At 48.7% G+C, this 13,265-nt stretch overlaps 1 protein-coding gene across 1 annotated transcript in view; it reads left to right on the forward strand.

The window, feature by feature from the left end:
• Positions 1-1,489: 1,489 nt before the first annotated feature.
• Positions 1,490-13,265, forward strand: part of BMP6 (bone morphogenetic protein 6) — a gene marked incomplete at its 5' end in the record, with an annotated part of 147,051 nt that continues 135,275 nt past the window's right edge. The window contains one exon of the mRNA XM_080806062.1: positions 1,490-2,132. Within this exon, the coding sequence (XP_080662188.1) occupies positions 1,490-2,132 (643 nt within the window). The remainder of the gene's footprint in view (positions 2,133-13,265) is intronic.

Consider the following 13,265-nt stretch of genomic DNA (forward strand, 5'->3'; position numbering starts at 1 on the left):
GTAGCGGGTGGCTTCTATAGTACCTAATTACCCCTTTTCTTTAAGGTGCTAGCTTAAGAAGCCAAGCCAAAGCTGATCTGAAGAGATAAATCAAGGTATTTGGCCCCAAATCCCCAGGACGCCGGCTCCGGTTTACATTTGGCCCTCTTTGTGGCCTGTTTGTGAGCAGCTTCTCGGAGGGTGTGTCCCAGCTTCGCGCAGCTGCCTTTGCGAGTCACGAGTCCGCCTCTATTACAGCCGTCAAGGGACACCAAGTACTAGAAACTACTCCTGCTGTTGCTCTGTGAATACAGGTGGCATTGATTTTGCTTTTATTTAGTTAAATCATCAGTTCGGGCCTTTTACATGATTGTAACAGAGACAGGCTTACATTGGGGTGTTGATTAGATCGTCCTTACTAGGGACGACCTCTTCGCCTTTGCTACCTCGCGCCTACTTTTGGTGCCTCCAAGAATTCTCTGTGCTTGAAACCTACGCGCGGCCGAGGCACGCCTCCCTAGAGAGGGAGGGTGAAAGAAGGGGGCGGGTCTATTTAAAAGCAGGCGAGGGGTGCCTCTTCATTGGCTGCCAAGCTGTCTGTTAACAAAGAGGGCAGGGACTCTCGGGGGCTGGAGTGCGGTACCTGAGCGAGAAGCGCACCAGAAAGCCCACGTTGGCCGCTGCGGGGAGCGCAGCGCCGAAAGGCGGGAGACTCCGAATTCCCGCGCCGTTGCCGCGGTCACTGCTCCGCGCGCGGGTCCTGTTCCCTCCTGTCCTGTCTGCGAGCGGTGTTTGCGGGGCAGCCGGGAGAGCTCTAAACGGAAAGCAAGATCCTTGCCGCCTCCCCTTGGGGGTTCAAGCGGCGCGCGGAGATTCTGGGGGCCAGCGACAGTGCCGGAGGGCGGAGGGGCGCGGAGTTTGTGAGCGGGGAGGAAGTTAAGCCTCGCGGAGAAGATTGGCATCTCGGGACGCCGTGTCGCCACAGTCTGGGCCCCACGGCGGAGTAAACTTCTCGGTGGCTGTGCGAGCCAAGGAGAGGCGTGCGCGGGGATGCTGCCGGGCATCTCCCCCAACTGGTGAGCCGCCCCGCCGCCCCGGCTCCCACTCAGCCGCCCGGGAGGGCGCGGGACAACGCACGTGCGCGGGCAGCGAGGCCCGGGAGTGACCGCGCCGTGACCCGCCCAGGGGCGAGGGCGCCGGCTGCAGCGCAGCCGGGACTCGGACGCACCTGGCCTGGACCTTGCGCCTCTAGAGACCTGCGCCGGAGTGTGGGGCTCCCCTCTGAGTGGTTCTCCGCGTGATCTCTCCCCCTCGCTTCCCCTCCAGCCTGAGCAACTGGGGGCGCCCCAGAGGACGATGAGAGATAAGGACTGAGGGCCAGGAAGGGGAAGCGAGCCCGCCGAGAGGTGGCGGGGGCTGCTCACGCCAAGGGCCACAGCGGCCGCGCTCCGGCCTCGCTCCGCCACTCCACGCCTCGCGGGGCCCGCGGGGCCAGTCCGGCCGGGCGGGGATGCTGGGGCGGAGGGCGCAGTGGCTATGCTGGTGGTGGGGGCTGCTGTGCAGTTGCTGCGGGCCCCCGCCGCTTCGGCCGCCCCTGCCCGCCGCCGCCGCAGCCGCCGCCGCCGCCGGGGGGGCGCTGCTGGGGGACGGCGGGAGCCCGGGCCACGCGGAGCAGCAGCCGCCGCCGCCGCCGCAGTCCTCCTCCTCCGGCTTCCTCTACCGGCGGCTCAAGACGCACGAGAAGCGCGAGATGCAGAAGGAGATCCTCTCGGTGCTGGGGCTCCCGCACCGGCCCCGACCCCTGCACGGCCTCCAGCAGCCGCAGCCCGCTGCGCTCCCTCAGCAGCAACCTCGCGGGGACCCCCCTCCCGGGCGGCTAAAATCTGCGCCCCTCTTCATGCTGGATCTGTACAACGCCCTGGCCGCGGACGACGACGAGGACTGGGCGTCGGGGGAGGAGAGGAGGCAGCACGGGCCCCGCGGAGGGGTAGGCTTGTCCCAGCGCCGGCAGCCGCCCCCAGGCGCGGCGCCCCGGGTCAACGGCAAGAGCCTCCTGGCCGCGGGACCGGGCGGCGGCGCGTCCCCACTGACTAGTGCGCAGGACAGCGCCTTCCTCAACGACGCGGACATGGTCATGAGCTTTGTGAACCTGGGTAAGGATCTGGGGTAGCGTAACGGCGAAAACACTCTCCCCATAACGGTCTCTCGGGCCCGGGGAGGGAGGCGAGAGGGTGGAGGAGACCCTGGCACGCGGGGCGCGGCAGGCGCGGCGGGGACACCGGGGCAGGCGGGCCGCGCTCCCGCCACCTGCGGCGGGGTGGGCTGCACGTGCGCTTCCCCGCGCCTCCCGCCTGGCTGCGCGCTGGGGCTGCCGGACGCCGCGGGCTGGATGGGGCGCGCCGGGCCGTGGGGCTCACGGACTGCGGCGTCCAGGCGTACTCCGCGCTTTTTCCAATAATGCCGCGGCCAGGTTAACTCGATTTGAGCAGAAAAGTCCCGCCCGAGTGTAGCCATCTGGGAAGAAGTCTTCAGCACTCTTTCCCCGCCTGATTTCTTTTGCACCCTTAAAGCTCTGAGTGCCAGTTCCTCCACCGGGATTTTTAGGGAATCTGATAGCAACTGAGAACTTTGGAAACTTGACGCGATTATGTTAAGTGGTATCCATGGAATCGGGGGAGGAGGGTTGCAGAGGAAGGTGCCAAAAGAACCTCGGAAGGCATGCCGGACGGGGTTCGCGTGGGTTTGGGACCGGATCCCCAGCCCAGTTGGGGTAACCCATCCAGGATCTTAGTTCACATGCCTTTGGCGGGTGCCCCAAAAGGCTGAACTCCGGATCACTGCTGCCCGAGCTGCACGGGCAGAGAAAGGGTGCGGGTTAGGGGCCGAGGTTGGGCGCTGAGCTGGTCTGAACTGGTTGCCAGGCAACAGAATGGAAATTCAAGGGCGGCTAAATCGGGCTCCGCCACAAATGTTCTGTGGCAAACCCGGACGGAGTCACATAGCCTTTTTCCCCGAGTTTTCTCATTTGTAAATGAGAATGGTGTAGGCAAACTTTTTTTTTTCAGGATCAGTGCCTCTGATTTGTGCTACTCTTCATTCATAAACTGACTCAGCTTAGAGTAGACAAAGGGATGTAGGGGACACGTTCTCCGCGGGCAGAAATGGGGGCGCAGTAGCCACGTCAGGGTTGGGTCTCCGCGGACTTCCTTTCCGGTGTGAGACCTGGGGCCCTGCCCAGGCCCCAGAGTGGGTTACCAGACACTTGTCAAAGCCATGTCAAAGATGTCTGTCATTGGCCATTATTTGCTTGAATGATTACTATGTAACATAGTTCAGCGAGTTCTTTACAAATACATCTATGAGATGATTCTCAACTCTGCTGGGATTTGGGGGAAGGAAGGACCGGGGGCTCAAGAGGGAGGTCCGATTGCATCCAACTGGTACGGAAATCCTCCTGGGAAATTCATGAAACAGTATCTCACAGGGAGCGGAGGCTCAAGGCCTGCCAGTCTTGCTACTACAGTGCCAAGAGTTCTGATTGGGTAAGAATTTTCATCATTGATGGGAACCAAATCCAAGGTTGAGGCACCTCCAGGAAACGTTCTAAGGACTCTCATAGCTGTCAATACAGTCTGCTTGGGGGAGGGGAGGGGCAGTGCGGAGGGCCAGCGCTCTTCCTCTTTTCTGTTGCTTCTGGCTTAGTGAATTCCACCCGCCTCCCCTGTCTCCTGACAGCCTTGGGGAGGCGTTTTGTTGGCTCTTGGGGTAGTCCCAACCTGGACAAAGTGGAGGACAAAGGGTATTTCTGGCTCTTTCACTGAGAATCATTTACAGTCTCCAGAGAACGGTGCCTGGGCTTAGTCCACGGTTCGGACCTTGGCTTTCCATTAGCATCACCTGCGGGCACTTAAAGAAGTAAGGGATGCTGGGGCTGCTCCCTGGAGCAATTAAGTTAGAGTCTTTGAGAGTGGGCTCTGGCATCTTTTAAGTGTCTTTGGTTTTTCTAATGTGCCACCATGGTCAAGAAACACTGACATCCTAACGTCTGAAGGAAATCAGATCATTCCAGTAAGAGATCAAGAGCAATGCTTCCTTATGTCAGTGGCTCCCAAATGTTGCTGCACATTAGAATCACCCCAGGGAGCTTTTAAAAACCCAGATGCTGAGGTGGTACCCTGTATCAATGAAACCAGAATGTGTGGGGTGGAAGCCAGGTGTCCATAGTTCTAAGGATTGCTCATGTGGATCCAGTGTTCAGGAGCCACTGCCTGAGGTGGTATTTGAAATTGTTAGAGTTGGCTTGAGGCAAAGTTTGTAAAGGATGGTGACATTTACTGTGTTTAATGACCTCTACATTCTCCTCGTTCCTTGCTTGTTTGACCTTTTTGGTCTACAGGTACACATTGGTTCTGAGTCACACTGCTTGAAGCTGGTTGTTAACTAATCCTGTTAAGGTGATGATCTAACTTACATTTCTCATAAGGGAAACTTCAAGGTCCAAAAAACAAACACTGAAAATTTCCAAGAGAATTCAACAGGCATGTCATCTCGGGCCTGGGACGGGCTGATGTGGAACTGGAAGAGATTCCTGGGTGGGGAAACTCTGCCCCAAGCCCCTCCTGTCATAGCGCTGGACTTTCTGACTATGTGTTGTCACTGTCTGTAGGTCCAGCCCGGGACTCCACATGGGCAGTTGGGGGGGGACCTTCAGGTAAGTAGAATCCAAGTCACAACATGCCACCTGCCAGTCCCACAGTTCTATTTAATCTTAATGCATTTAGCAGTAGGAAAGAGGATTTCAGAACGAGAGGCTAAAATGTGATAAAATCTGATTATCATGGCTCTGAGCCTAAGGACAGTTGATTTGAAGACAGTAATTGCTTAGGATGTTGGGAGCATTCTGCTGATTTCCACTTCCATGGCATGTTAGCAGGCTGTATTACCTGACTCATTAAAGAAGCTGCAGAAAGATACATGTTTTCAACTACTTTTACACCTGGTAGTTACATAAATAAACTGAAAGTATAAGAGAAAGTGATACATAGTTGTAAACCCCCCCCCCCCCCAACGCACACAAGGGAGAATAATTTACTCATGAAATACATCTGAAACACGCTGAGCCTTCTCAGCTTGATTTCAGGAAGTAGAATCAACAGAATTAAGTTTCTCCCACATATCCCAAATGCTGGCTGTTTGATGTTGATGTTGACTGAAACTCTCTGGGTGAGTAGGCTGTACATGTGTAACCTCCTTAGCGCTGACAGGCTGGTGCACCGGGTGCATTCAGTCGGGGCCCCAGATGCCATTTTCTACTTGTTTCCTAATGCTGCAAATGTCTTGGCAGTTTAATAAGCAGGCCTGCCAATTTGGGGACCTTGGAGAAGTACCCCGAAATATTGTTTAGGTCTTAAAATTCGCCTTCTTAGAGAAGCCTTCTCGACTGTCCCTACCCATTCTTTACCGTCACAGAATGCTGCTGCTTTTTCTGGGTGCACAGATCACAAAAAGAATGTATTTTTTTTTTTCTTTAAAATTTGCTTACTCACTTGTCATCCCTCTCTGGGTGGCAGCCTCAAAAGGCAACCAGGCTTTCTCCACCGTTGAAGCCTACATCTTAATATCATGCTGAGCACATGGAAAGATGTGTAATAAAGATTGAATTGATGAAAAAGACCTATCCTTCACATAAAATTCGTATTTCACTAGTCTGGAAGGTCTGATCACTTAGAAATGGCATACCTGATTTCTACGAAGTCAGACATTTGAAGAGAAGACCTTTAGGACATTTTGGTTAATGGTATCTGATATATACCATAATACTTTATTAATATACCTGTTTTTTAATTAGTTACCCATATGTATATTTCTAATGTGCATCACCCTTGAGGGTAGTGCAAAGGTTTCTTTAAATCTCTGCATTTCAGACTTCATTTATTTTGAATTAATGAAGTGTTGATCTCTAGATGCTAGGGTAAAAATAAAATAAAATATGCTCAGAAAAGGGAATCAGTATGTATTAGTACAAGTAACAAGAAACTTATTGTACTAAAAATACTGGCAATCTTCTGAACAAAACTACCCTTGGGAAACATAAATTAGAAGAAAAATGGAATCCTCCCTACTTGTATTTGTAACCAGATACACTATACTGTCTTTTTCTCATAAACATAGGGATCAGTGGTACTATTTTTCATGGGGGTTGCCTCTACTTAACGAAGATTTTTGTTAGCAGAAAATAAATCCCTGCCTGCAGGCTACTCACAGCAAATATAATTTGGAGAATTTGGTTGCAAGAGTGTGGTTCAAAGGAACAGTGGATGTTCTAAAGAAATTTTGAATAGTAAATGTGAAATTCAGTGGTACTTCAACAACAGAAAAAAGTTGTACAAAGTGTCCTTAAACTCAGATCAAAGGGCAAGCAGATATCATTGTTTAGACTTGAGATGGTGTTTCCTCTGGTTGTCCTTCTAAGAATGGGTATAAATCCTTTTTAAATGTGCTGAATCATGGTTAGTTCCTCTACTTAAGAGCTTACCTCTGATTAGCATGAAGGAAGGATTCTTACTGATAGAAAAAAAAAAAAAATCTGTGGCTGGGGGGAGGGGAGCAGAACAACAAGGTTCAGAACTTTACTCAATATGCCCTCGCTGTTTTCAGAGTTGAGTGACTTTAAATGTTGGACTTCAAAGTAATATTTTACTTGAATCTGGGGGTGGGTGGGTGCATGCTGGGTGTCAAAGATGGCTAGCAGACTCTCAAAGATGACCACCCTGTCGTCCTGCCTCACCCTCTGTTGAAGGAACTGAGTTAGAAAAGGAGCACGAAGAGCATAAAATTTCTTGGATGATTCACCAGCGTTCTTTAATTTTTCACAACTGTCCTTCGCTCTCTGCCTCCCATTCTGTGTGTGAAAATGAATTAGTCCATAGAATGCTTTTTTCCCCCTTCATATAAAGCCAGTACAGCTTTCTGTCGTGAACCTCGTTCTGCCTTTCCCCCTCCCTCCTCTTGTTCGAATTTTCGTTGCCTCCTGTTCTTTGGCGCTTCCAGCGGTGGGAAGGAAAGCAGGCAATAGGGAGTTTAATCAGACAACTGTGTTCCTGACTAGAAGCTTCCGGAAATACCCAAGTAAAAGGAGAAATCAATGTAGCAACTCCCTGAGAGATGAACAATTGAGAGTCCTCCTGTATGCGAACAGCTGTTACACATTAACCTTTCTATCCCCACCCTCCTTGTGGCCATGGCCCAACCCAACCGAGTGCCAGGTAACATGGCTGCCTTGGCCACAGGGTGTCACCCAGGGCCCAGTGTGGGGCATAGTGTGCCTCATAAAAAAGCTGATGCCTCCTCCTTTCTTTTCATCATGACAGTTCAGCTGCTTTTATTCAAGCGCATTCTCTCCTCTTATAACACACTTACTTTCTAACACCTTGGCTGGCCGTGTTCCCTTCCAACTCTTGCCCTTTGGAAACTGGTAAGCCAGAAAATGGCTCCCGTCCTACCTGGAACATAGGCAAGTGGTGACCATTATATCGAGGAGAAGGAAAACCATTCTCACGGTCATGAAAACTATAGACTCACTAAAGAGCCAGGGCCATCACCCTTATGAAGTTTTTGGGAGTACTGGAAATTCTCAGAACTCAGTTGTACCTGCTCGTCTTCCACTGGAAGCATTAGAAATATGAAACTATAGTTCGCTGAAGCTGACTGCATATTTTGTTCAGTTACTAGTGTTTTGACAATAACGTTCTTGGGCATTTGGGTGGCTCAGTGGGTTAAGCGTCTGCCTTCGGCTCAGGTCATGATCCTGGGGTCCTTGGGCTCCCCGCTCAGCGGGGAGTCTGCTTCTCCCTCTACCCCTCCCCCTGCTTGTGATCTCTCTCTCTCAAGTAAATAAAATCTTCAGCCAAAAAGATTCTTTTCTCTACTTTTTTTTCCACTATAAATATGTACTATATCATTCCTCTATATGTAAAGTTAGACTCTGGAGCTGGCTGGGGACACAGCTCCCTTCCATAACATTGTTTTCTCTGGGAAAACATGCCCAAACCACTGACACCCCGTTTTAAAGCAGGGGTTCACTCTCCTTAATAGGAAGTTTAGGATTATTATTAAATTTGTTATCCATAGATCATAGAATTTAGAACTTTAAAGGTTTTTTGCATATCATCTGATCATTTATGTTTGTAGTTAAATTTGTTTGATTTATTCAGGACCATTTCCTCCTCATTGATGTTATATCTTAAGGCTGGGGGACAACCATTCCTCATGCATAGGAATGGCCACAGAGCCATTGGTTGGGCAGGAGTGGATAATTAAGGAGAAATTAGAAAAGCCTGCAAGAGCCCTGCCCTGCCCTCGGGGAAGCCCAGATCTGGAATTTTGTGGGTTTTCTCCTTGTGGGTAGCATTCGCTCCTAGAACTCTGCTTTTGGAAAAGAAAAAGCTGTACCTATCTATAAATATCCCCTTGTTTGGCATGCAGAAGCACTGCACACCCCAAAGAATTGTTCTCTGCTCTGAAAGTGAGTTGAAAACCAGGTTGCCGTGAGTGGCATTGTTCCACTGAGGTCCGCAGGCATGGATTTTCTTCCTGCCCTTCCCCTGTCCATTATTAAAATGATTGGGTCCAGAATAGAAGTGATATCTAAATGACATCAGGTAATTCCTTGATGGGTCCCCACGGTCTTGTTATCTCTAACCCAGTCCCAGATGACCGGATAGAAGACTCCCCTTCAAACATTTTTGCAGAATGAGGTTCTGGTTCCGAGTGGGAGAGCCTTCCTGACTTTCAGCTTCCTGGGCATACGCCCTTGATGACTGATCCTGCTGGGTAGGTTGGGATTGTCCTAGGCCTGAAATGTCCTTGCAGTGTATTGCTGATTTTATGTTCAGATTGTTTTCTCATCATCAGAGAGCTCTGTGGGGGAGGGGTTGGTGAGCGCCGGGATTTGACTTTGACTGCAGGCAGAAAACAGTGTCTTCAGGACAGAGCCAAGCCCTGAGCGTTCTACACAACTGAACTTTGATATCCGCCTCGATCCTTATTACGACTCTACTGCCACTTACCCTTTTCACCTTGTTCAGAATGTGACTTCTAGCCTTAGACATCTGTGTGTGTTGATCGTTGTTCCTGTGTTTACAGTCTTGTTGGTTTCCTGTGCGCGAGCATGGGCCGGCAAAAAAATTCTGATTCGTGTATCAGCAAAGCGTGAACTAACCCTAAGAGGAGTGTGAGCTATTTTATGTGCTGATTAGGTCGGAGGATTTTTTTATAAGTGGGCTTGCTTAAATCCCCGAGACTAGTTATTTTTTCTCCCCGCTTTCAAATCTATGAATTACGTTTCAATATTCTAAAGACAGAGCTTTGTAAAGTACAAAATCAGGGACTAAGAGTTTTACTTGACTTTTTTTTTTAATTTTTATTTTCCAGATTTTATTTGAACCCCCACATGTCAGAGTAAGTTAACAGAGAAGTTGTGCATTAAAAAAAAATTACTTTTTTTTTTTTAAGAGCAGTTTTAGGTCCATAGCATAATTGAATGGAAGATAGAGAGATTTCCCCTATACTCTCCGCCCCCATAACAATAGCCTCGGTTGCTGTCAACATTCCACACCTGAGTGGTACATTTGTTATACTTGAAAAATCTACCTTGATTACCTGAGTTCATTGTTCACCTTAGGGTTCACTCCTGATGTTCTTTGTTCCCTGGGTTTGGACTGCTGTTTGAGGACATAAATCTGTCATTACAGTATTACACAGAGTCCTTTCACTGCCCAAAAACTCCTCTGTGGAGAAGCTGTACACATAACCAGAAAAATCAATGGGGATATGAAAATTCAAAACAGGCATAGTTTGTGGGGAGAAAAAGAAAATGCCTTTGTTGAAGAATGTTTTGTCTCTGTGGTCTTACCACATTGCATATAAATAATTTCAATGAACTCTGTGGACCTGATTTTGTGCTTCTGTGTGTTGACCCCAAATCCATTACAAATCCCTCCCCCACCTTTTTTTTTTTTTTTTTTTAAAGTCTGGGAGTTTAAAAATCTTTTTTCCTCCGCATACTTTCATTGAGGTGTCTGTCACCATAGTACCTAGACAATCCCTTAGGCAGAGATATGAGCGATTAAATTTCTCCCTGGGCCTGGCTTGTGCCCTGTTTGATCCATGCTCGGCAGGATTTGGGGGGGGGTTAAAGAAGCCTGAAGAATGAACAAGAATTATAGGAATTCTGTGCTTGTAAATTATTGAAATTTGGGGGTGGGTGGCTAGGGGAGGGACAAAATAGTTTCCTTCCTTTCTGAAAACCTAATAGAACTTAGTGCGCCTTTGGATCAAGAAGCTCACAAAAATATGTTTCACTGGCCCTAGAGACAGGATCAGGGGAAATTACAAGGTTTCCTCAGGAGAGACTGTTTAGATCTGATTAACGCTAAATAGAGACTCCATCCACCCAGAGGTCTTTGTAAGTGGTATATAGATTAGGCTTATTTGTTTTGAAGGGTTTTCTAGGAGATAGGGCTACCCAGATTAATGGTAAATAAGCAAATAACATGATAAATGCTAAAAGATTGCCTTTGAACAAATAGCAATTCATTTGAGGTGTTTTGGGAACTTGTGGCCATTCCCCCCCCCCACCTTTCTTTAACAAGCATTGTATGGGTGACACACTTCATAAATTCTCCTCAAGTCTCTTCCTACAACTCTCCCTTTTAGTGGAATATTTTCTCACCGAATTCTATCTAAATCCCCAGCCCCCCCCCCACATCTGTCACCCCCACAATGAAACCTCTCAAAAAGAGGGGAGATCTTGGGGCTATGGCGGTATCAGTGGGCTTGAGAAATTTAGCTCAAGCACGTAATTTCCGCCTTGGGATGTAAGTAACCCGCTGGTAAGATAGACGCTTGCTTGAGCCCTAGTAAAATCATACCACAAGGTAGGACTAAGACTCAGGGTAGGTGATAGTGAAGAGGACATAAGTGCCTCAGCCAACGACATTTGAAGAGTTCCATCTCTCCCAGGGGGCCACGGAACAGGCCTTTGCATTCTTACGGGGTCTGTGGAGTATGGAATCCCCTCACACCAGCTTTGGGAACTGTTGTCACAAATCCAGCTCCTTAGTTATTTCATTTGCTTAATAGGGGGTGTTTGACCCCTGTTGTTAGGCGTGCACCCTTTGTCCTCATTACAAGATGTGGACTCCGGCATGGCTTCGGGGATGTGTGTGGTCCCCAGTGGTGGAGGTTGGTTTCTCTCCTCCTCTTGCTTTTCCCTTTTCTTCCCATTAGTAAATTTAGCCACTCCCCTGCAATTACTTCCTCTTTCCCATCTTTTCTTGTCTCACGGTGTTGGTGCCTTTGGTTGGCCATTGGCCTAATGCAGCCGACTGTGCGCCATCTCCATGGTCTCCAGTGGGTTTGCACCACCAGAATGACTCCTTGGCCACTAGAATGGTTATGTTGCTCGTTTTCTTGATGGTGCTGGAGAGTGCTTATGGCCAATTCAATATAGAATTCAGGAAAGGGTGCATCATCAAGATTTAGGAAGCTTGAGTTTGTGCTCCAGTCTTAGTCCCATCCCCTCTTATGATATCTTGGTCAAGCCACTTAAGCGAATTTCTTGGTCTCTTTCCTTGTAAAATATCTTTCCTTATTTGTAAAATGCTAGCCCATTGGCCAGATCAGCTTTTTCCAAATAGTGTTTCATGGAACACTACTTTTCCAAAACGTTCTGCAGAAGATGATCATGGAGAAGATCATTTATATCCTCCTCCCCTCTGAGACTTATAAGTCTATCAGAGTGTCAAGCCCCAGCAGTGAGGAAGTCTGCTGATTTGCTTTAAGAGAGTTAGCTTTGAATTTACTTTTGTTCTGTAACCGCTTTTTTATGTCCGCCTCAGGTGCCTCTGCCCCCAGGTCCACTCTTGACCCTTTCCCTGGTCGTCTCAGTGGAGCTGGGGTGGGACACCAGGCAGCTGCCTTTCTTGCTGCAACTTGCTCTGCTGTGAGCCAGGCTCTCTCTGGATGGGCTGCCGTAGTCCACCTGCCGCTGGGGCTCCCGGGGGCTCTCCTTCCTGAGGCTAGAAATGGCTTCCTTTGCCTGCCAGTCCATCGGTCATCTCCTCATAACCTGTTTGGCTGCTTGGCTCTGTCACGGCTGTCTACACCACCAGTTCCCTGCCTTACGTTCCCTCTGTTGTAAACACCAACAGGGATTTTGCTTTCCCTGCTTGGACTCTTTGACTGCTGTGACCTCTTAATTCAGTGGCCTGCAGAGAAATGCCGAACTAGAGACTCTCAGAACTCAGTGCTGGGGGTATCCCCTGGTGTGTTTCTTGGAGTGATTCTTTTCTTTTCTTTTCCTTCTTTTTTTTTTTTTTTTATTCTTTTCTTTCTTTTTTTTTTTTTTTTTTTGAAGATTTTATTTATTTGACAGACAGAGTTTGCAAGTAGGCAGAGAGATAGACAGAGGGTGGGGGGGCGGGAAGCAGGCTCTCTGCCAAACAGAGAACCTGATGCAGGGCTAGATCCCAGGACCCTGGGACCATGACCTGAGCCAAAGGCAGAGGCTTTAACCCACTGAGCCACCCAGGCACCCCATTGCTTCTTTATTTTCTTAAATGGCTTTCTTGAGGTATAATTGACAGAATAAGCTGCTCACTTCAAGTGTACAATTTGATGAGCTTTGACATAGACCTGCACCTATGAAACCATCCCCACAGTCCAGATAGTGAACATACTATCCTGAGCTATTCTTTTAAGCAATTACTCCAGGGAATGCAATCATCCTAATACAAAGGAACGTCAGTGAAAATTCCCATTTTTCATGGATGATGTTGCTCTTCATGCATTCCTCTTACAAGCCTTGAGCATCCTTAAGAAAGGAATTTGCTGAAGATGTTTATGAATGGTTATCTTGGAACTAAGAACCGTGGGGCCAAGCCGTCCTGGGGTCAAGCTTGCTCTCTGCAGCTGCGATCAGCTTGTATCCTGTATCTCACCTCCCATATTTATTTTAGGAGATAATAGCAAAAATAGGTGAATTATCTTTCCTAATTTTGAGAGCGAGCATGTAGGGGTGCTTTTGGGTTGTTAGTGATCCTAGTGGCATCTTGTTTCTAAATACTCAAGTTTAAAAGATCTGATCCTTCTGGAAAACATCACATAGATGCTTTCCTGCATTTCTGTTTTAAATTCTGGCAATTTAGGTAGGGCACAAGTCCAAGAAGTTTATGAAAGTAGACTACAATTTACCCCCAACTTTTCCCCCATGCTCATCCTTCTCC

Source organism: Martes martes, assembly GCF_963455335.1.
Source record: "Martes martes genome assembly, chromosome: 6".
NCBI lineage: Eukaryota > Metazoa > Chordata > Mammalia > Carnivora > Mustelidae > Martes > Martes martes.